Genomic DNA, 23678 nt, shown 5'->3' on the forward strand with positions numbered 1-23678 from the left:
TTGTTAATTGATTTCCAATAATAAATATATAAATAAATTTGCATAAAGCAGCATATTTGCCCACTCCCATGTTGATAAGAGTATTAATCTCAAATCTCCCTTTAAGGTACATTTTAAATAATAATTAAATATTTGAATTGATTGACAGCCTTAGTGAAGGTACAATGTGGTTGCTATTGCACATTGCTTTCAGGATTTAGAAGTTTTAAGAGAACTGTATGGGATATTCAAAATATTATCTAAAAAAAAAAATTGCTTGATGCTCTAATTTAGTGAGCGGGGAATGAAATGTGTAGGAGGGGCAATAAAATATGACTGTGCTGGACCGAAGAATCCAGGAGAGAGGTAATTTTGCCTCTCCGCCTTACAGTCCAAGAGTTTACGAGTGGAAATGTAAAGTTCTTTAAAACTATAGTGGCTTATTCTGCATAAAAACTAATTAGGTTCTTCCTTGGCCGGTGGCCCAACTTTTATCCCAATTTCATTTAAATCAAGTAAGTTCTTGCTCGCTAATAGACAAAAGGGGAAGAAACCATAACTGATTCATACGCATATCTCTCTATTGGCAACTGTACTTAATCATTTTTCAGTTTCCAAATCTTCCACTCTCTTCAAATATCTCTCACCTGGTTTTGAAGTGGGCCTCCACAAAGGCCAGGATGGAGTTGCTGGGCGACAGGTTGCGGACACGAATGCTCATAAAGTCTTTGTGCACCTCCGACTTCCTGAACAACTCATTGAGCTGAGGGAGAGAGAGAGAGAGAGAAGAGATGATAGATGAAGCTGGTAATGAGCTCCATGCTATCATCGCAGCGAGTCCAATTCCAGAAGACTGTACTCTATCTCTGAGGAAGAAGACTATGCCTCTCAAATGGGGGGTGCAGAGAAGAAAACCTGTCGTTGCGGGTGCACAAATTGACATTTAGCTGCAGCCGTGGCATTAATTATAGAGACACGTTTTCGGGAGAAGCTACGATAAATGTCGTGCACCCTGACATGTGCTGCTGATTGGTTTTGCTTCCGTTCCCCCCGTGTGGAAGTTATAACAGCTAGAAGAGCTCCATGAGGAGGTTGGACTAGAATGTTTTAGAAGCCAACGGGGATATTACCAGCAGTAAGACTGAAGTTAGCCAAAGAATCTATAGACCATATTTTATCTTCAAATTGGACAATTTTAAGTGCTTAAGTTATACATACAGTCAGTCGTTTCCCCATAATTCAGTTCTTGTCAGCGTGCTGGTGGATTAATTCACATTCACACACTCAAAAGCAACGAAAAACAAGAGGAAAAATCCTCTGCTGGTTAAAATGACAGCAGCCACAAGGCCCGTTAACCCACTTTACTGGAGCTGCTTCTGAGTGGGCCGCTTCCATTGTTTCCACCGAGCGCCCTATCCACACACCATCTGCATCTCACCGACTTTACTAAAGCCAGTCAATTGTCCACAAAATCATGTTTTTGAACGGATTCACCATTATGTGACATTTCTGTGAAAGAGACATATTCAGCTGGAAACTCTTGGGATTTGTGTTGGAAATAATCATTTTTGCTCATTGGAATCATTTTGTACAGTCACAGATTAATATAGTTAGGCTACTGACTGTGTAATTTGTTCATTTTTTTTGTTAGGTTATTGCATTGTCGAATAAGGTTTGATGCTCAGCAACCACCTGTCTGCAGCAGAGTTACCACCGCAATGCTGTTTTTTTTGGCGGCTTTTCCTTTTAAAGGAACAGTGTAACGTTTCAGAGGATCAGTTAGCAGAAATGGAACACGTAAGGGGTAATGTAACAGCAAGCGGTCATTGTTGTGAAATAAAGCCCTTCAGGGCGATGCGGCAGGGGTTTATTTCACAACAATGACTGTAATTACCGAGTCCGACATCAGACTGCGCCCATAGCAACGGTCTGTTATACATAGCAACGGTCTGCTATAAAGAATAACAGACCGTGGAATGCCGTGATTGACCAATCAGAATTGAATATTCAACAAAAGCCATGTAATAAATATTCATTATCATGTTTTCTTTAGTGTGTAATCACCTGAAAGTAACAATCATTGTGTTTTTGTTAGCTTAAAAATGAGCCCGTCATATCTACATAGGGAGCGGGTCCTCTTCACGGAGTCCACCATGTTGCGCTGCCATGTTTCTACATTAGCCAGAACAGACAAACCAACGTTGGCTCTGGTGAAAGGTTTCGCATTTTTTTACGTTACCTGAAGGCCACGTAGTTCTCTGACACGCTTGTGAAACTGCAGTAACGTGAGTTGCAGAGTGCAAAAGCCGTGGTATCGCCAGCTGGCCGTCTTCTGGTTGCCACCTAAAATAGTGTTTTTATGGTAAGGATGGCCTCTGAGCGTGGCGTTACCACGGTTTTGCACTCCTCCCTGAGCAGAGGGGGTATTCAGTTGGTTGCAATCTGCAACCACACCACTAGATGTCGCCAAATCCTACACACTGTTCCTTTAAAACAAGATACTTTATAACATGATATTTTCCAGACGCTAGCGAGGTGAAAGATCAGTGACACTGATGATTCAGTACCCTCAGTTCATCCTGATGATTCCGATGATTCCTTCATGTACTGAACGCCAAATGTAGACCGGTCAAAAATAAAATCCTCCACAGCTGGCTTAGGGAGGGAAATGATGGAGAAACACTGACCTACCGTAGAAACCTCCTGATTTTTCCACCTCTTTCTCTCACATACCCTAATTGATTCACCAGATGTAACGGTTGCTACAGAAATGTACCGCGGCTTGATTCTTTGTATGTGTGCTAGTATATCAGTGAGCGTACTTTGTGTGTGTGTGGTGTGTGCTGGATGTGAGTGTGGAAGATGAAGAGGGGGTGGTTGCTATCAAGTGGCACACCAGGCTTCAGAGAGCTTGGAGTGTAACGAGCCGCACACACACTCAAACTCACACAAATCGCTGTGAGGTAGTAGATTAGGTCCCAGTGGGGGCTAGTGACACAGATTCAACAGCTGGTAGATGTGTACTGTGTACACACACACCACACATACACATCCCTGTTTCATCAGAGGAGCGAGGCCCTGGCTTGACAACAGAGACATTTGTTCAAAGGTCTGAGTTCAACAGAGAAAACGGACAGTGGAGGGGTCAAACTGTGATTACTCTACAGACTCCACGCCGGGCTCGGCTAGGCCTCAGCCTCGGCCTCGGCCTCGGCTAGGCTACCAGCAGCTGGCACCCTGACCACCCAAACTTATGCGACACATATCCAGGATAAGGACTTGATTTTTCAAATATCGGAAACATCTTAATTAACCTCACATGAGACACTGCTCGCTCTGAAGTGTTTGGCACGCAAATAGAGAAATTAGTCTTTGCACAAGTCTGCAGAGAGCTGTTAGTTTTTTTTATAGTTTCTCTTATTTAAACTTGGAAGAGTTTTCTGGAAGCCTCTTGCTGTAGTGGCTGTGCTAACTCAGCCCTAAAGCTTTATAACTGGTGCTTGAAATGAAAAGCTCCAGCAAAATCCTGTGAAAATTCTTAAGCAGTATATGTATTTTGATTGTGAAAAAATGATTATTGAACCGACATGATGTAAAGAGTCTTGTTTTGTTTTGATGTGAAAACTGGAATTCAATCATTCCTCGGGGTCACCTGAGTAAACAGTTCGCCAATATTCCCCTTTTATTAGAAATCAAATATCCAGCCAGGCTATGTTGTCTCCGTCTGATAGGATGTATGTTCCTCTCTGACCGCAGACAGTGAATCTGTTTTTTTTTTTTTTTATCATTGTTATTTTTCTATCAGATCACTGACCGGAGAAAAGCAATCCAGCCCAGTGTGGCAGAATATCCCCCGGCAGCTTCAGGGGTGTCAAGTCTGTAAAACCTGCAATGAAAGCGCCTGCCTGACGGAGCTCAAAGAATTTGATTAGTCCTGGCTCTAGGTGAAGGGGTTTTAGTGTCTCACGATGCTTTGGATGTTGTTTCAGAGGCTTGACACTCCACTCTTGACATGAAGATTCTTGGGAAAATGCAAAATCAAAGCTAGACTATGTAATGTTTCTGAACAGTGACCACTGTGTCTACAGTGTCACTTGGGTCAGTTGCTTTAAAGCAATATTAAATTAATTAATTGATCTCCACCAAAGCACCACCCGTATAATGTGTTTGTCAAAGTTTTTTCCTCTGAAAAACAGTCGCCTGCTGCAGCTGGATATGGTGTCGACGTGAGAGCACGAGCAGGAGGCCAGTAAACATGTTCCCTGGTATTGTATCCTTATACGATATGATATCTTTCGAAAGTTATTCCTCATTTTTCATGTGTTTTCCTACGCATGCCAACAACATGTGACGCACTGTGTCAATTTCCGCTCCATTACATGCATACCATCTAACTTGGTTAGGTCTAGGCAACAAAACTACTTGGTTAGATTTTGGATAAGATCGACTCAGTTGGTTTAGGCAACAAACTACTTAGTTTTAATCAACAAAACTATAGTTTTAGTCAACAAAAACTACAATGGTTAGGTTTAAGCAAAAAATGTACTTGGCTAGGTTTTAGGTTATAAAACTACTTAGTTAGGTTTAGGCAATACATCTACTTAGTTTGGTTTAGGCAACAAAACTAGTTAGTTTTAAACACAAAACTACTTAGTTTTTAGGCAATAAATCTACTTAGTTAGGTTTAGGCAACAAAACTACTTATTTTTTAAACCCACCAAAACTATATAATTTTATTCAACAAAACTGCAGGAATAGGTTTAAGCACAAAATCTACTGGCTAGGTTTAGGTAATAAAACTACTTAGTTAGGTTTAGGCAATAAATCTACTTAGTTAGGTTTAGGCAACAAAACTACTTAGTTTTAATCAACAAAACTATAGTTTTAGTCAACAAAACTACATGGCTAGGTTTAAACAAAAATGTACTTGGCTAGATTTAGGTAATAAAACTACTTAGTTAGGTTTAGGCAATACATCTACTTAATTTGGTTAGGCAACAAAACTACTTAGTTTTAACAACAAAACTACTTAGTTTATGCAATAAATCTACTCAGTTAGGTTTAGGCAACAAAACTACTTAGTTTTAAACCACAAAACTATATAGTTTTAGTCAACAAACCTACATGGTTAGGTTTAAGCACAAAAATCTACTTGGCTAGGTTTAGGTAATAAAACTACTTAGTTAGGTTTCGGAAATAAAACTACTTAGTTTTAGGCAACAAAACTACTTAGTTTAGGCAACAAACTACTTGGCTAGGTTTAGGCAATAAAAAAGTACTTTGTTTTGCTTTAGGAAAGATTGTGATTTGGGTTAAGATAACTTCGAAAGTGGCGTAACTCAAGTACGGAAGTTACAATGACAAATAAGTCAACATGCCTTCTGGTTTCACAGGGACATGCATTCCTGAGCAAAAGTTCCTGTGTTTTTTGTTAACATTAGCCACCATAAGCACTGGTCACAACAGAACAAGTAAAGCTTTAGCAGCAAAACATCTCAGTGTATTAAATCAAGTCACAGTCTGACTCGAACTGTGAATGTAAACAAGTGAATATCAGGGAAAAATTAGTCATTATTACTACTTGACCTATATTCCCAGCACTACTTGCTCCTACAGCACTTACAGCACTCTCTATGCTGCGGGCCGTCTCTCCGAACAGCTTCCGACTTGGGGTCCTCCATCTCGGGGGTGTAGAAGATCTCCTGGCCCTCCCCTGGTCCAAGTGCAGGAAACAGTTGACCCTCATGGTGGCTGGAAGAGGAGAGAGAGAAGGCGAGGAAGAAAATGTGATACTGACAATGCCACGGCTCAAACCCCTCTTCTATCACTCAGTTCCCGCTGCCTTCACACAGTGCTCGTTTCTGGGGGGAGTGCCAGTTTGGGTTAGTGATGGATTGTGTGTTTTGTGTGTGTTTTGACAAGGGGAGGTTAGTGTGCCGATTGCGTGGGGGTTTGAAAAGGGCTGGGCGTAGTGGTGGTGGTGGAGGTTGTGGTGGTGGAAGAGGTGGACTGTGAGATATGAAGGAAGGAAAGGAAAGAACAAGGAAGGAGGGAAGGAAAGGTGGAAAAATTGGGCCAGTTTTACCAGACTGAGACTCATCCCAAAAGCTGGCCGAGGCATGGCGGGCGTGGGTAAAAAGACAACAAGTTAGACAGAACACACAAACACATGAAGGAAAAACACACACACTAAAGAGGAAAGAGCCCACAGGCATTCTCAAAGTGCCTTCTTCAGCAAAGAGAGAGCCTCCCTGTGCGACCTTGGGGGTTATGTTGTCTAACATTTATCAACTCTCTATACGTGTTTTTTTCTCTCTACTGCTGCCAGAGAGAAGAGGGCTTGAAATAAGCTGAAAGCGGAGGGGATTTGTGTGTGCGTGTGCGAGGTGAAGAACAGGGAAGCGTGCGAGGCGCTGATGCCATGCTTCCACGCCGCTCGTAATCAGCAGAACAAAATTGCCCAAATCAATCATGGCTGCCCCTGCCTGCACAACGCCAGGGAGAACGGAGAAGAGCACTTGTATGATTATCGTGAAAGATAGCCGTAATTGTCTCCTTAATGCCGCCAGACCGGTGACTGACACCGCCTGGTTAAAATTGCATGAAAGGGACAGCAGACACTGGCGACCGGTGCCACCCCGCCCCACTGGCGTTCCCTCTGTCTTTACAGTACTTTCACGGGCAGCACACATCGATTCAGATGTGACGGCGGCCATAAAACAGAGGCAAATGGGTGAGGTTTGGCCGATAAGAGAGCGAAAAAAGAGAGAGAGAGACAGAGAGAGAGAGGGAACAGCGACGAGAGATCTGACTTTTAATCTACAAAGAAGACAAACATCAGAGAGGGTGATTTTTCCGGCCCACTGCCGTGACGGACGTTACGAGAGAAAGAAAAGAGAGTGATAAAAAGCAGGGACGGAGCTATTTGACTATCAGATTCTAGTGAACTGTAAAATGTAATGGATTTGTCAGACCGTTCCCTGGCATATGGAAGAGTTTACAGGAGCTGGCGCTTAGCGTGCCATTAACTTTCACATGAGCATTTTGCCGGTTATTATCTTTGATGTTATGTGAATGGTACTGCCTTGTTTTAAATGTAACATATGGCAAAGAAACACATTAGGTTAACCCTTTAACACGCCCTGCCGCTATTCTGTATTTCGGAGGTTGTTGCGGGCAGTTTTTAAGCTAGCGTGAAGTATATGGTATCATATGCCTGAAAGCCTAAGGAATCGATGGTACCAACCATGTCATGCTAGCTTGTTGGGGAGAATGCTAAGTAACGCTACGAAGCTACGCTAAATTTTGGCGAAGAAAAAACTGGCATGGCCATTTTTTAAAAGGGCTTCCTTGACCTCTGACCTCAAGATAGGGTGACCAGATCCCAACAAACATAATGTGGGACAAAGAGTATGTGTGTGTGGGACAAGTGGGACACGTTACCCAAATTTCACAAAAAACTCTGATAATCTTCTTCCACGGGGCTTATAAATACTTAGTAGTAGTAGTTTCACAGTCTTTGTTGTAGCTGCTCTTCCTTTTTCCTTGTGGTAGTTTCCAGCATATTCCGCCTAAATCTGCATAGTTTGTGACTTTGCGGTGATTCGCAATTTTTCCCCCGTTGGGCGTAGCGTAGCAGTGTTAGACGGTGAAATGTTAACCTACACTTGACCCGCGTGTGAGCAGTTTGATTGACAGGAAACACAGCACCGTGATGGACAGCCTTCCCTGCTTTATTCACAGCCATTGGATAAAAGCCAGATTTTAAGAAAAGTGTCTGTCCTGCAGCGGTTTGACTTTTGAAAAACTAGAGCCAATGAAACTGTGTCCATCGTCTCAATATGTGGGACGTGGGACAAGGGATAAAACTGCTATTTTTTTATATTTCTGCATACTGGGGTCCCCAAAACAGGAATTACATAAATTGGGTCTCACTGTAAAGCTGAGACTCTTGTGGATCAATGAGCCCAACTGTATTCATGTGTGATGATGTTAGTCCCCATAGTACCCATTTCATTGTAGAGAGACCATTTTTTGAAACTTGTCGTCACTGTATAAAATGACCTGTGGTGACCTCTAGGATAATCACAGCATCATGAAACTCTACAACCACAAACTAGAGACCTAGAGCATTCAGAGGATGGATGGCTCTCCTAGGTAGATTGACAATAAGGGGGTTTCTGAGCAGGTTCCAGAACAGAAGTGCTAGGCATCGAATTGCCGAAAACTGCAATTCTTGCAGAAATCTCCAAATGTCAAAAGTTTTTGATACCAAATCGCAGCATGGCTTTTTCTGTGGTGTTCCTCAAGGTCTTGGTGTCTTTATGTGGTATTTTGGAGGGATTATTGATCATTTTTTTACCAATTCTCCAGTCGTAAAATATAGTTAAATTTAGCACCAAATCTGTGTAACAAATGGTATGAATTTATGAGACATAATAGAGCATGAGGATGACCATCATATTCTTCTATCATAATGTTTTACACTCTTATGCTCCTGCTAAATACCTGAACAAATAAACAATCTCCACTTTTCAATACTACAGCAGGTTGGTGATAAAATGCATTTTCTTTAATTTGAGTGAAACGACCCTTAAGTACATTCTTAACCCAGGCCTAACATCCACTGTGAAGCTTTACAACAGAATAAAAAAAAGGGTTTCAAAGATCTCCCTGAGTGTGTGAATGTGTGGAGCAAACTCAACCTTGAGCCACTTCACCGTTTGATAGCTCAATAAAATGTGAAGATTGGAACAGCAGAAAAATGTGTCCTTTTCGTTTCGAGACGTCCGGTGCGCGCGTCAATACATTGAGATGGAGGCCGATGGATATTCGAGCGTGAGGGACGTGTCATTTCCACTTCTAATGAGCGGAGGATCGGCTAAGCCCTCCTCAGGAGAAAAAAGATCCGGCGTATCGATCAGCCCATCGCGCTGCCTGCTTTTATTGGTAACACTTGAGCTGAATGAAGTATTGATCGCCGGTGCGCCGCCGTCGTTGTCGGCTGAGATAAATATTTACAGGCTTTAACGGATTTGTTACAACTGTTGTCTTACAGCTAAAAACCTGTCACGCAGCACATGCTTCTATCGGCTTGGATTTGGGGCCAAATGTCATCAAATCCAGCCTCAGATGTGCTGTTCCATGTTTCAATTCCGCTTCTGTTTGGCTATAAATTCTGTGAAACAAATAAATGGCAGACGGCTGCAGAAGGCCAACGGTGGCCTCATATCTTCAGATCATGTCGTGGATGTGTGGCACTGAACTCTGCTGGTTTATTGGACGGCAACAGGACCCTTCAATGTGGCAAGAAATGCAACTCTGCGCACTAATTTGTGGCCTCAGCTCTTTCAAGTCGTGACCTGGAGCTCCCGCGGGAGCCGAACAGAATCCCTCCTTTCACAATCAGTCAGACTAACACCGAGGGGACAAATAGAGAGCAGATTTCAGCTGAGGGATGGAGGGAGAGAGAGATGGAGAAGCGGTGGGGAGAAAGAAGCCCTTTATCTTTATGAACGGGAGTCTGGCAGAAGGCACTGATTGGTACAACAGTGCTCTGCGGCCTGTGGTAGTCTCTCCACTCTCTCTCCCGCCTCAACTCCACAGAGAAATGAACTGATGCAAGACTGGATTGAGATTGACTGAGTTGAGGGAGAGAAAAGAGTGAGATATAGCTCAAGAGGGAGTTAGCGACTGATAGAAAAGAAGGTATGTGTGAGGGGGGGGTGAATAAAAGCAGAGGTGGGAGATTAAAATAAATAGAAAGAAGGTGAAGAGAGAGAAAAAGAAGGATGGTTATTTATAAACCAAGGGGCCCTAAAATATGACGTGGACTCTCAGGGTACGACTGATATCAGACTCTCAAGTGTCGTCAAATTCATAACCACGGATTACCGAGGTAACACTTCCACTGTTTGAGTACTTTGTTTCTTCATTTCCTGCCACCTGCCAATATGATCATTTACATACGAAGGTAGTGATTCATGAAAGCAACCGCTGCGGGAAAAAAAAAAAATAGCACCTGTTCATCTGGTTGTTTAAGGCAGATGGCACGATATTGTTATTCCCGAAGTAAACATTAAATATGAAAAAGATATCCTGACGATTCTCAATGCATCTACAAATTAAGGTTGTAAATTGAAGATGGGAGTTAAAAAAATCGAAAAAGGAGAGAGAGAGAGAGAGAGAGAGACTCGCCGTTTCCCCCTCTGCTTCCAGCCTTTATGCTAAGCCAGGCTAATCATCTCCCGGCTCCAGCTCCATAACACAGACCGGCTATACGTCATCCAGAGTAGGCTCTCATGACCACGCCTCATAGACGGTAACAGAGTAACCAGAAGACGTTGAAACATGTCTCCAAACTTCTACTTTAAAGGTCCCGTATTATAAAAAGTGAGATTTTCATGTCACTAAAGCAGGTTTAAGTACTTTATAAATACTGTGAAAGTATCAAAACGCTCAATATATGGAGAAATACACACAGCCCCTATTCAGAAAAATTGCATGTTTGAAACAAGCCGTTGGGATTTCTGTCCATTTATGATGTCACAAATATACAATATTTAGACCATTACAGGGTTTTAAATGTAAACATTCTAAATGTGTCCCAGTTTATTTCCTGTTGCAGTGTATGTAAATAACATCAGCTGACAGGAAGTAAACATGGACCCAAAACTGTTGCCTAGCAACGCAATTACATTGCAATTCAGTTGAAATTCAGACTATCGTCTCCAACTAAGACTCAGCCTATTGATCAAACAGTTGGTTATTAACACGTTGGTTATTTACAGACAACACTTAGCCTAACATCCGGCCACTGTGTTGGACGGGGGGGAGAGACTGAAGGGACATGGCGGCGATCAGCCTTCATTTATTACGATACTGCGAACGCTCAGATTCAGGCAACGTCGCAAAATAATTATTACACGTGTGTATAAAATAAACATTTGTATAAAAGAGATGAATGCATACAAATTTGTCAAAATTACAATCAAAACATACATCAAATTACATTTTCGGTTGTCTTTCCCCCAAAAGGGGCGCGGCCATGACTTTTTTTGCGAAGTACCCGTATGTGCCGGTCTGATGTATCGAGCTTCTCATTAGCTCTCAGAAAGAATATATTCATGTCCATATATTATAAAGCATCTGTTGTTTAAAAAGCTAATGCTGCAGTGGATGCTCGTTTACTGTATCTCAGAATATGGATGGTGAACCCCAGGAACATGAAATGATATCAGGATATCATCTCTCTAATAATATAGTATCTACTGACTGGAGAAAACACACAGAGGAGGAAGATGAGGTATTTACAGGGTAGAGAAAGTGTTTTTCAGAAGGGGCACCTTTGACTTACAGGGGCAGTTGGCGCCCTCCGGAGTGCTGGACGGCGTCTTGCCGTCGGGGCAGCAGCCGAACTCGGTGTTGTCGCAGGACGACCTGTCCTCGGCCATGGGTACGGTGGTGCTCGCCAACGTGGGACCTGGGGGTTGATACACAGGGGCTCATATAATTCATGAAGCTTTAGAAAATGCATAAATTCAAGCCAGTTTATCTCGGAGACCCAGAGGAGAGAGACTTTCTTGGCTCTGAGGATGGCTAATGTTTCGAAGGTAAAAAAAAATCTTTTATTTTTTTTCCCACAACCTGCAGATGGTTGCGAGTTTTCAGTCTGCTGACCTGTGATTGGACGCTAATAGAGGCATCTGTCAGGAGTGATTATATGGCGTTTTCGTGGGAATTGATTTTACACCTGGAACTCATTTTGTCAGGCAGAGAACACATAATGGGCACTGTTGCCAGTCATGTCACACACAGAGCACTTTAAACGATGAGGGGGGATATGATAACTGCTCACAGCTGATTGGCTAACAGTTACCTTCAAGGCTCCCCAGGAGATGAGGAAAAACACATACAGTTGTGTTTGTTCCCTGTATATCTGGCCCATCTCGGGAATAAAAGACATAAAAGTGCTCAGGCCTTCTCTCTCTGAAGGATGGGAGTGTGTAACAGCAGCGGGGCTACGTCCTCTCTAATGATGGTGTCGACCGAGGGGGGGGGGGGGTCGTCTTGGCCGAAAGCAGCGCAGTTTATGGCCACACAGAGATTAGAAATAATCGTGGAGGCAAACAGCTAGCGGCTAAACAAGTCGTAAAGACGTCAGAGGCGAGGGGCGTCCGGCTCAAGGACTCGCGGTCAAAGGAGGCTAGAGGAGTGGGGAGGGGGGGGGGGTGTAGCGGTTTATAGGGCATCTGTTGGCGTGCGGTCTGCAGATTTACAGACGCTGGGCTGAAGAGGAGAGGCTGGTGGTGGGGGAGAGAGGGCAGCGCACAACAGCAAGGGGATGTCGCATGACTCCAGTGGGAGCCATGAGAGCTGTCAAATAAACACACACACAAACACACACCACACACACGCACACACACACACACACACACACACGGGTCACAGATAAGAGCAGATTTCAACAAAGCGCCGGTACAAAAGCACACCACATCTCTGGCCTGCTCCCCATTTCTATACTCAGGACAGTGATATGTGCACTCGGTATTGGACAGCCGCTCAGTGGACATGGAGGAGAGGGAGATAATAAACTAACACACAACAGATAAGACTTCAACATAAAATACACAAACCAAACCATATGAAGAAACACAGATTAGTGTAGATTTAGGGCTGTCAAAGTCAACACGATAATAACAAAGCAAATTTGTTTTAACGCCGCTGATTTCTTTAACACATTAACGCAAGTTGAGTTTTTTTTATGTTGTAGCGGGCTCAGTTTTAAAGTTAGAGTGAAGATACTGGTATCATATGAAACTATAATACCTAAGAAACCCCTCGGTACCAACCATGTCATAGCTTGTCGTGAAGGAGGTTAATAACGCTCCGAACTTACGCTAAATTTTGGCGAGGAAAAACTGGCATGGCCATTTTCAAAGGGGTCCCTTGACCTCTGACCTCAAAATATGTGAATGTAAATGGGTTCTATGGGTACCCACGAGACGCCCACTTTATGATAATCACATGCAGTTTGGGGCAAATCAGCACACTGACACACTGACAGCTGTTGTTGCCTGTTGGGCTGCAGCTTGTCATGTTATGATTTCAGCATATTTTTTATGCTAAATGCAGAAACCTGTGAGGGTTTCTGGACGCGTTTCCGAGAGCAAGCATAATTTCCCACTCCCATTTTGATTAAGAGTATTAAATACTTGACAAATCTCCCTTTAAGGTACATTTATGACACCAGATAACAATGTGGGATTAATCTGCGATTAAATATGGACAATCGCACGAATAATTGGGATTAAATATTTGAATCGATTGACAGCCCTAATTAAAAGTTTTCAGATTTTGCTTTTTTAGGGCAAACATTTCCAGAAGAATTAATTGTTCAGACGAAGGCTGTGATATGTGTAAATAATAAAATAATCATTTAACTAGTAATAATAATGGTCCAAATTTAAGTCAAAAACCTTCAAATTTTCTTGGGGGAAAACACCTCCAAACCCAATATCTCCTAGTATCTGTTATTCACTGTCTGAATTCAGAATGTGTCTCTTTATCCTGCTGCATAATATGTAGGAGCATCCAGACTGGGACACTGCTCCTAAAAACCTGAATGATACCCTTAAAAATATGCGATTAATTTGTGATTAATCGTGATTAATAATTTAATCGATTGACAGCCTATGTATATTTTAAAATCCATGTTGAAATCTGCACCCAGCATCTCCTCACACTCTGATCACGGATTGATGTGTGCACTTGTGCTTCAGCAAGCACGCACAATGTAAAAAAAATACATCCAGGTATGCTTTGGGTACACATTCATTCGCACACAAAACACACATAGCCACAAGACGTATCAGGTCTCCTTGGCAGGCAGGCTACATGCCTCTCTGGTCAGCCTCTGACAAGAGAATAATTCTAAGAGAGGGGGAGCGAGATGGGGGAGGAGGAAGAGCTGAGGAGAGCACACTGGGGCCACGCTGTTCCATCCCAATCCAATCCTGTTACTGCAAGCTGTCAGCACGAAGGTGGACGGATGGATGGATGGAAAACAACAACAACAAAATAAAAAAAATCTGATTGAAAAGTCTTCCCTCGTTGTCCGAGCAGAGGCCCAGAAACCGTGGCCTGCTGTTACATTCAGCGAGGGCATGTCGGGAAAGATTTGAGACTAGTCATGTGACAAGTAACGCACACACTCACACCTCCAACCTCCCAGTCACATCAGCCCGTCAAGTCAGGCTCCACAGATCCCCAGATGCGGGCCAGCAGTTTCATCTGGCCTGCCGAGGGTCTATTTTAGACAGAGCCTGGCTTTGTTTTGCTCGCCGATGAGAGCGAGCGCGCCGGTGGAATGGGAGAGAAAAGAGCACGGCGTGATGTAGCAACAGTGAACCATGCAAATACATTCCTTTTCTGAAATTGAGATCATACATCTTCTGCAAGTGGAAATGGACACTAACGGCATCCTGTTTACAAAGACTTCTATGCCCTGCCTGCCTGGCGTTGACATTGTCTCCTCAGAAACAATTTGCATAGAAATACGGCGCCGATGTTAACTTTTCACAGTGATGGCATGAATATTGTTATGATGCCAGCTAAGAAGAGGACTACTTCCAACCCTTCTTGAAAAAAAAAGAAAAGCCCATCCCACACACACACACTCAAAGCATTATGGGTAATGAAGTGAAAGAGCAGTGATTTACGACAGGCTCCTCTGCCCCACTGGCCTCCGGTGGGACGCCGCTACCTGCTTCCTCTTCCTGCTCCTGCTCCTGCTCCTCCTCTTCTTCCGTCTGGTCGTCCCCGCTTGGCTCCCCGCTGCCCGAGCCCTCGGAAGGAGACGGCGGCGCGGAGGGAGCAGGGGAGGAAGGTGGCGGTGGGCAGTGGTGGCGGTGGACTGCGGAGGCTGGATGTGGATGGGAGTGGCGGTGGTTGGTCGGAGGGGGATGGGGGTGGAAAGTGTGGTGGTGGCCGGGGGCCCGCTCGGTGGTCCCCTGGCTCTTCCGTCCTCGGAGGCGGGATGGCCCACACCATGTTAGGGTGGAAGGGTGCGGTGGTGGTGACGGCTGAGCCGGGGGTGGTGGCGGGGGTGGTTGGGGGTGGGTCGGTCGGCCGGACTCAGCGATGGTTTTTCTGGCGGAGGGAAGGGGAGGAAGCAAGGAATGGATGAATGACTGAGCAAAAGATGAAAATGTCTGATATTTTTTGCTTCACGCTAACTCCGTCACAACCTCCAAAATCACACCAAGGGAAATAAAAACATCATTAGCCAGTAAAGCACAACAAAGCCACTTAATGATTATTACAACCTACTGTTGACACTAACTTTTACCTCTGCATTACTGAGTCATTATGTCCTTTTTAATCGGCTAACCCTTCTCCCTGATGCTCAACTATGTCATTATGAAATTACATTCAAAAAGAACACACACAACATTATACAGACTCCCATTTATAAAAGCAACCTCTGATTAAAAAGCCCGCAATGGATTAGACGTCAGGAGTCTTTATCTGACAAAACCTTCAAGTAATGAAAGTGCATCCATATGCAGAGTGAATATGGAATATGCCGACAGATGACATTCAGAGTTATATGCACCGCAGTGCTGTTCGCCTGCAGATGAGTTATGTTGCCCAACAGGGTTAAGCTACTCTAGTGTGTGTCAACGCATCGTGTGTAGTGTGTTTGTGTGCACATATGGAATTGTATTTTGCGTGCACGCTGTGCCAATGCATATGAATTATATATCCATATTCAAATGCTGCCCTCCAGTAGCAAAGCTTTAATCACCAACAGCCAGCGCCTCCGGTGATGAATGATTGATAGAAATGGGGCAAAAAGAGCCGGCTTTAACTCAGGCTTCAAAGACGGCGCGCTGAGAGCGTGAGCATCCGTCAACGCCACCACAAACACACTGCTGTCAACACACACACACACACACACAAAACACTCCAAATGAGGTATAGAGAGAAGAGGCTCTCTGCAGAGAGAGGCCATCATTACCAATGCAAAAAGCTCCGGTGCAAAAGGACAAACTGTCTGCGATAAAAGAGCGATAAATAGGACAAAAACTCCTGAGGGAGGAGAAGTGATGTGGCGGGGAGATGCTACGTTAAAGAGAGCACTTCAGATTTAGCCGAGGCAAGCAGGCGTGACGACGCTTCCTTTACATCCCACGAGCATAGGTGTGTGTGGGTGAAACGAGAAGAAGATAAGAAAAAAAAAAACGTAGATTTGCGCCTCATTAGGATTTGCCTAACATTATGTGTAGGACTTAATTACACTGCTATAATCGCCTATTTGATTGGCAATTATTCACCGAGGTGCGAAATGTGATACCTGCCGAGACGGGTGGAACGCCTGGGAGACTCACGGGGTGTCAGCTTAGAGCAGATATTTGTATAGAGAGAGAGATTTGGAGTGGAGTGCACAGAGCGGCGATGCTATCACCGAGAACGGCGGCACGCGTCGCCTTTCCTCTTGGCTACACCTGTCAGTCAGGTGCCAAGCTTAGCGTCAGGCGGCCTGCTCCCTGGGAAGTGCCTAATGTGTGTTTGGGTGTGTGTGCACATCTCGAGCGCTGTGACATGGGATAAGGAAAGAAAAGAGAGAGGAGAGAGGGACTGGCAGCACAGTCAGTTCAGCGGATGTTTCTCTTAATCTGCTTTAACAGTCCATTTGTGTACTTTCTTTTTTTTGTGCCTATTTTCCTCTCAGTGGAGCAGTGGACAGTTATGTCACAGGATGGGGAGGCGAAATAAAAAAAGTATTGTCATCTTGGCTTGTCTCAGCCGTGTAGTTATTGTTGAAAGGTGGTTATTAAGATTGTTTGAGGTGTCAGTGAGGAGGAGGAGGAGGAGGAGGAGGAGGAGGAGGAATCTGGATACAGGAGACCGCAGGGGAAAGACAAGGAAGCCAAGAAGAAAATGATAGGGACAAAAAAATGATTTAAATCAGAAAGAAAAAACAAGTTAACAAAGAAGCTCACAGTGGGAGAATGTGGCAAACAGTAGGAACAGAATGAGGGATTGTGTAATGCGAGAAAATCGCAGGACGCGGAAGGGAGACGGCGAAGGCAGCAGACCCTAACACGCAGGCGGAGGGCTGCCGGTGCCATATGCTGGCATTCGTTGCCAATTTGCCGCAAACCTACAGGTGATAACGCCATATGGGAGAGGCAGGTCACTGCCAACTTGGTGGCCATTTTTCCCCCAGCGCCAGAATTTGCTCATCGGTCCAAATGCCCTCCCTCTGGTGCTCGGTACAGTAGCTCTTGCATTTTTTTCTTTTTTACTCAGATGTCTTCAGCTTCATCTTTTGCTGAGACGCAGCAAAAGAAGCGAGAAAAACTCCCCATGCTCTGTGGCTGTGCCTTTTCAGCTGGGAGACTTCAGAGAGAGCCGGGTAACATCACAAGTCACACGATTTTAAGGAGCTTCTTCTGCCGGGGTTGTGAATATTTCATAGCCTGCCCCATTAGTGGCCGACTGTGCGGCAGACTCTGTGGTGTAATAAAAAAAAGTTCTCGACAGATCAATGATGTAAAAAAAAAGGATCAATATTCACTCATTTATACCGGCCCTTGGCACTGCTCTGTTGTCAAGCAGCTCGGTGAGCATCAGTGTGCCACAGTGCTTAGGCCGGGAGTCTAGAAGCAGTGCATGTAAACAGCAGGATTGGGGTTGGGGGGGGCGTGGTGAGGGGTGGAGGCAGAGCAAATGCTAATTCGCACTCAGCCACACGTGAAATGAGCTCGAGAATAACCCCCGAGCCGACAGCGGCGGCGGCGGAGGAGCAGCTACCCGCAGTGCGACCGCATCCGGGGGAAGAAATTAAAAGATCCTGTGTGGCTGTCGGTGGGCACCAGGAGCTCGCCTGTCTGCTCCTCCCCTGAGGGTTCAATAGAGAGAGAGAGACAGAGAGAGAGAGAGAGAGAGAGAGTCCGCTGCGAGGCGTCTTCTTGCCTTCTGTGTGCAGCAATGCTAGGTGAGGGATTACACACATCTCTATTGCCAGGCAACAGAGGAATGTGAAACCAGACTGGATCTTGGCTCTTTTTCGCCGGTAACCCACGGCACTGAATTTGTAAGTACCAGATGTTCGGGGACTTATCAAAGCCTTGTCGATCTCTCGCCGAGCACATTCGGATTCTTTATCTGTGTACCTGCAACTCGACACAGACCATGTCAACAGCCTCGCCCCTCCTGTGGATGTGTGACCCCGTTTGGGTTCTGACAAAGAGTGCTCAAGGGAGATGAAGAGGACTGACCAAATACTGGTCACCTGACCCACAGAGCAAAAGAGGTGCATGAACATTTTTCCACCCCCAAAAACATGCAAGACACCTGGCAGCGGCTCAGTGCCAGAACCACGCAGCTGCCACTCCTCCTCCCCCCTGCTGAGCTTGCCGCCGGCGTCTCCAGAACCCCGTCGTGACGCAAGCTGGCAGTCAGCGCGACAACTTCGCCGTACATGAAAAACCGTGGCCTTGGCGTGTGTCCCGGCACCTATTACACCGATCCAAACAATGTCCATCAGCATCTGGACCAGGGGGGCAAGAGCTGTGCCTTCTACTCAGTGGTACACATGTTCCCTATAGTACATCTGCCGGCCGTCATAATGAAGCGGCGTCGTGTTCCTGGCAGCGCAAAAGCTGCAAAGCGATTGACGCATTTCCCAACAGGAGGGTTTGGAGATGAAGCCAAATCCCAACAGAGGGGCGAGAAAGCAAAAAGGAAGTGTCATTGCTGTCTTGTGGGGATTGCGAGAGACTCAGACTCCAGTCAAACTACAGAGCTGAAAACGCTACTATATCTCTCTCTTTCTTATCCTAACTTTTCTCCGGCATCACACATGATTTGGCTCTCACCTGGCATCTCCGCGAGCAGAGGGGAGGGCTTACTTTACTGTTACTCTGTGTACTCAGTGAAATGAGCTAAATATTTGCTATAAGACAACCCTAATCATGGAGCTTGACAAAGTGCAGCATTACAAACAATGAAGAACCTAAATACAGACGACTCCTCACATGTGACTTTGATCTTATCCATGAATCAGAAATGTGTCTTTTGAAATTATAGCAGCAGTAGGAAGAATGTTTTTGGCATTATTGGGCAAAAATTCAGTGTTCTTAAAGAGACGTCTGCACCTCCTCACGGCTCTGTTTTCAGGCTTTAAAAAAAATCTAGCCTGTGACGGGAGACTTTGACCAATCACAGGTTATTTCAGACAGAGAGTGTTCCTATTGGCTGTCAATCATTCACTAAATCCGATCAAACTAGGCAGCGCTGGTCAAATATGAATTAATATTAATATTCTGTAATGCCTATTTCTCACATCAAATGTTGTCAGAAACATCTTGTAGTGTACTGTTTAGCTGTGTATTGGTATTTCCTCGACTGATCTCGGCCGGGTCACTAACAAAAATCATATTTTGCTCCAATCTGCCTACCCCAGCTTTAAATATTTGCTTACACTGTCATGTTTAGGTACTTTCTTGTTCCAGGTAAATTTGCAAACCCCGTTGCTGTGACTTTACTTTGTGAGACAGAGAGGTGGGTTTGGAGGAGAAACAGCAGCAGGAGGAGGAGGATAATGTCGGGGGCCCACGGCTCTGCTCATTATCTTCTGATGGGGGTCTGACAACAGTTGGCCATCCGTGCGACGCGTGATGCATGGAGGCTACGACGGGGCTCACCTGTGCACTGTCCAGAGTGTTGCACGGTAACGTCCTGGTCCTGCCTACAGGCTATGGTCCTCAGCTGGCACTGGTCGGCATAGGTCACCCCATCAGAGCCGCACACCTGCTCCACGGTGACAGAGATGGAGAGGGATGGGAGATGGAGGAACACATGTTAACTCCCTGCAGGCCACTGAAACAGCGTCTTTCTGGAGTAAACTACTTGTTTGTTAAGTGCAGACAGGTTTTAAAGACCCACCTTGGTTTTGTTTTTCTCGTCGCAGTCAGGCGAGGGGCACTCGCAGTGGGCTTGGTCGTTCTCCTCGATGCAAGACGCTCCGAAGCTGCACGTTAACTCTTTACATGAAGTCGGGGCCTCGGGACCTAAAGGAAGACATGGGGTTTGTGCTGTTACACATTCTGCACGGTCCCATAATCATCATGCTGCTTTATGAATTCTGCTGCTGAGCTGAATTAAAAGATACATTTTCATGAATATTTAAAGCTAAATGTTTAATTACAGAACTTTTGCTTAGGTTAGGTTTACTAAGTAAGCAAAAAAATCTGCCTGTTAAACAGTTATGAGATTAGTTTCTCATATGAAATATGAAGAGTAATAAAACAAAAATAAATGTTTTTGAGTTTGTAACACCTTCATATACATATTAATAGTACAGATATATTACAGCTGTGGCTGTGCTTTCTTGCCGTGGTTCTGCTTGACGCCCACTGCTACTATTACATACAGTATGTTCACTAGGGCTGTCAATTGATTATAATATTTAATTGTGATTAATTGCACGATTGTCCATAGTTAATCACATATTTTATCCGTTCAAAATGTACCGTAAAGGGGGATTTGTCAAGTATTTAAAGGTCCCATATTGTAAAAAGTGAGATTTTCAGGTCTTTTATATTATAAAGCAGGTTTAAGTGCTTTATAAATACTGTGAAACTATCAAACGCTCAATATGGGGAGAAACACACACAGCCCGTATTCAGAAATTGTGCGTTTGAAACAAGCCGTCAGGATTTCTGTCCATTTGTGATGTCACAAGTATACAATATATAGATCATCACACGGTTTTAAACGTAAACATTCTAAATTTGTCCCAGTTTATTTCCTGTTGCAGTGGATGTAAATAACATCAGCTGACAGGAAGTAAAAACGGACCCAAACTGTTGCCTAGCAACACAATTCCGTTGCATTCCGTTGAAATGCACTAAAACAGAGCGGTTTAGACAGAGGGTAAATACAGGTATATTCAGGCAGACCGTACGAGGAAAATGAAGTGTTTTTTGAACATTGTGTGTGACAACAGTGTGTCAGTGTGCTGACTTGACTATGACTTGCCCCCAAACTGCATGTGATTATCATAAAGTGGGCATGTCTGTTAAGGGGAGACTTGTGGGTACCCATAGAACCCATTTTCATTCACATATCTTGAGATCAGAGGTCAAGGGGACCCCTTTAAATATGGCCATGCCAGTTTTTCCTCGCCAAAATATTGCATAAGTTTGGGCTAGACTTGCACAGAGCCACAACCCCCCCACACCTCACATCCTGGTACCCTGTAGTGGTTGTGGACAGGTGTTTCATTACTCTGCATGGTTTTTCTCTTCTAAGTGACTGACCTGTTTTTAGTGTCTTTACAACCCCAGTAGTGCAGCAGTAATGTAATCATCAAATTGTCTAGTTACCTGTGCTTCACAAAGTGTGAATTATTCATGGTTTCCCAGACCACAGCATTTTGCCCAAACTGCCTTACTGTTGTGTAAAGGTGTGCACTCAGGATATTTTGGCTCTCTTTTTTTTTTTCTCCCGAAGCACTCCAAAGCAGCGTTTGAAGCCTTGAAGTCGCCGCAGCAGGAGCTGTGGCCGGGGAGCCCACCATGCACCTGCCAGGCTGTGAGTGTGGGGTCTTTGCATTGTTGCAGCATCACAGAGGCTCAGAGTACCCCCCATCCCCTCGGCTCCTGCTTTCATGTGCTATACCACCTCTCAGTGCCTTGTCTTTTCATCTGGCAGGGTGTGTGGCGGAGTGCCCAACCACTGTGCCGGGACTGCTGACTTCATTAAGCGTTTGACTTCCAGTCGATATCTGATGGTGCATCTTAATCAAGAAGCTGCAGGGCCCCCGCAGCAGGAACTAACCTTTCCTTCAACCGGCTTCTGAGCTCGTGCTATCGCTGGGGCTGGTTTCATTATTAATCAAAGTCATTAATAGTCCAGAAGTATAAACATACACATACAAGTATTGTGAATAGGGCTGTCAATGGATTCAAATATTGAATCGCAATTACCGGATGTTTTTTTATCTGTCGAAAATGTACCTTAAAGGGAGATTTGTCCAGTATTTAATACTGTTATCAACATGGGAGTGGGCAAATATGCTGCTTTATGCAAATGTATGTATACATTTATTTTGGAAATCAATTAACAACACAAAACAATGACAGATATTGTCCAGAAACCCTCACAGGTACTGCATTTAGCATAAAAATATGCTCAAATCATAACATGGCAAACTGCAGCCCAACAGGCAACAACAGCTGTCAGTGTGTCAGTGTGCTGACTTGACTATGACTTGCCCCAAACTGCATGTGATTATCATAAAGTGGGCATGTCTGTAAAGGGGAGACTCGTGGGTACCCATATAACCCATTTACATTCACATATCTGGAGGTCAGAGGTCAAGGGACCCCTTTGAAAATGGCCATGACATTTTTCCCTCGCCAAAATTTAGCGCAAGTTTGGAGCGTTATTTAGCCTCCTTGGCGACAAGCTAGTATATGTATGTATGGTACTGATGGATTCCTTAGGTTTTGTAGTTTCACATGATGCCAGTATCTTCACTCTAGCTTTAAAACTGAGCCCGCTACAACCTCAATTCAACAGCAAATTTGCATTATTATTGCGCTAACTTTGACAGCCCTAATTATGAATCATACAAAATGGGAGTACGATGCAGAGAAAATGAAACATCAATGGGCGATGTGTCAAATCACTATCGATTAACTGCCCTGCAGCCACTTCCTCCCTGAGCCAATAAACCAGATGGATGTGAAGAGCAGACGGAGAAAGAAGTGGCTGATCCGCGGATCAGACGAGTGACAGACAAACGCTTCAGAATGATCGACAGAAGCTGGGACGACGAGAGAGAACAAACGTGTGTGTGTGTGTGTGTGTGTGTGTGTGTTTATGTGGTTTATTAACGCTCCACCGGTTGTCGTGGTACTCTCTCTTATCACCTTTGTCGCAGCCATTCATGCCCATCTTGCTTCCATCTGGACACACGTTGCACTTCATGCCCTTCACTCCCGTCTTGCAGGAACACAGACCCGACATCTGCTCGCAGTCGTCGCGGACCGAGCCCGTGGCGTCGCAATTGCACGCTGCCATGGAGACGTAGAGGAAGGAAAAGGAAGAGAAAGATTGATGAGAAAACAAGTGTCAATTAGGGACAATGAGAGGACGAGGGATAAGAATAGCTTAGTTTATATAGTGTACACAGTGTGGTTGAGGCAAGCTTCGCCTCTGAACTTCACTTCAGATATATCTATGTCTTAGAGTCAAGGGTTGGGAATAGTTCACACAGCCTTAGGGGCCACAGAGGGAGGAGGAGAGGAGGAGGAGGAGGAGGAGGAGTGCGTAACCGAAACTGAAGAAACAACCCCAGGGAAGGACATCAACCCCATCATGTTCCTGGAATCAATGATGTGTATTTTTTTTTTCCTCCTCTCCTGCTGGATGTGGTATTGGTGTGCAGTCAGTGTGCTGTCTGCTTGCTGTGGGTAAACCTTGTTAAGGTCAGGCCACAGGTGACGCGCCCGCACGCGTCCTGCTGTTCTCTGAAAATGCTCCGTGGCGTCGGGAGGGTATGTCCTACGATACCTCAGCGGCAGGACACGAGCCGGTCACCATATTACATTACAGCGAGACAAACAAGAGGTCCTGACCCTGATCTCCACCGAATACAAAACAGTTCACTCAATACAGTT

General features: G+C 44.7%; 1 protein-coding gene across 1 annotated transcript in view; it reads right to left on the bottom strand.

Moving 5' to 3' along the window:
- The window catches only part of agrn (agrin), a 362262-nt gene that overhangs the window by 46493 nt on the left and 292091 nt on the right, over positions 1 to 23678 (bottom strand). Inside the window, 9 exon segments of the mRNA XM_037773939.1 lie at positions 627 to 742; positions 5603 to 5638; positions 5640 to 5692; positions 5695 to 5730; positions 11336 to 11462; positions 14700 to 15127; positions 19695 to 19800; positions 19936 to 20060; positions 22929 to 23072. Coding sequence (XP_037629867.1) covers positions 627 to 742; positions 5603 to 5638; positions 5640 to 5692; positions 5695 to 5730; positions 11336 to 11462; positions 14700 to 15127; positions 19695 to 19800; positions 19936 to 20060; positions 22929 to 23072 — 1171 coding nt within the window.

This window comes from Sebastes umbrosus, chromosome 6, assembly GCF_015220745.1.
Source record: "Sebastes umbrosus isolate fSebUmb1 chromosome 6, fSebUmb1.pri, whole genome shotgun sequence".
Taxonomy (NCBI): Eukaryota; Metazoa; Chordata; class Actinopteri; order Perciformes; family Sebastidae; genus Sebastes; species Sebastes umbrosus.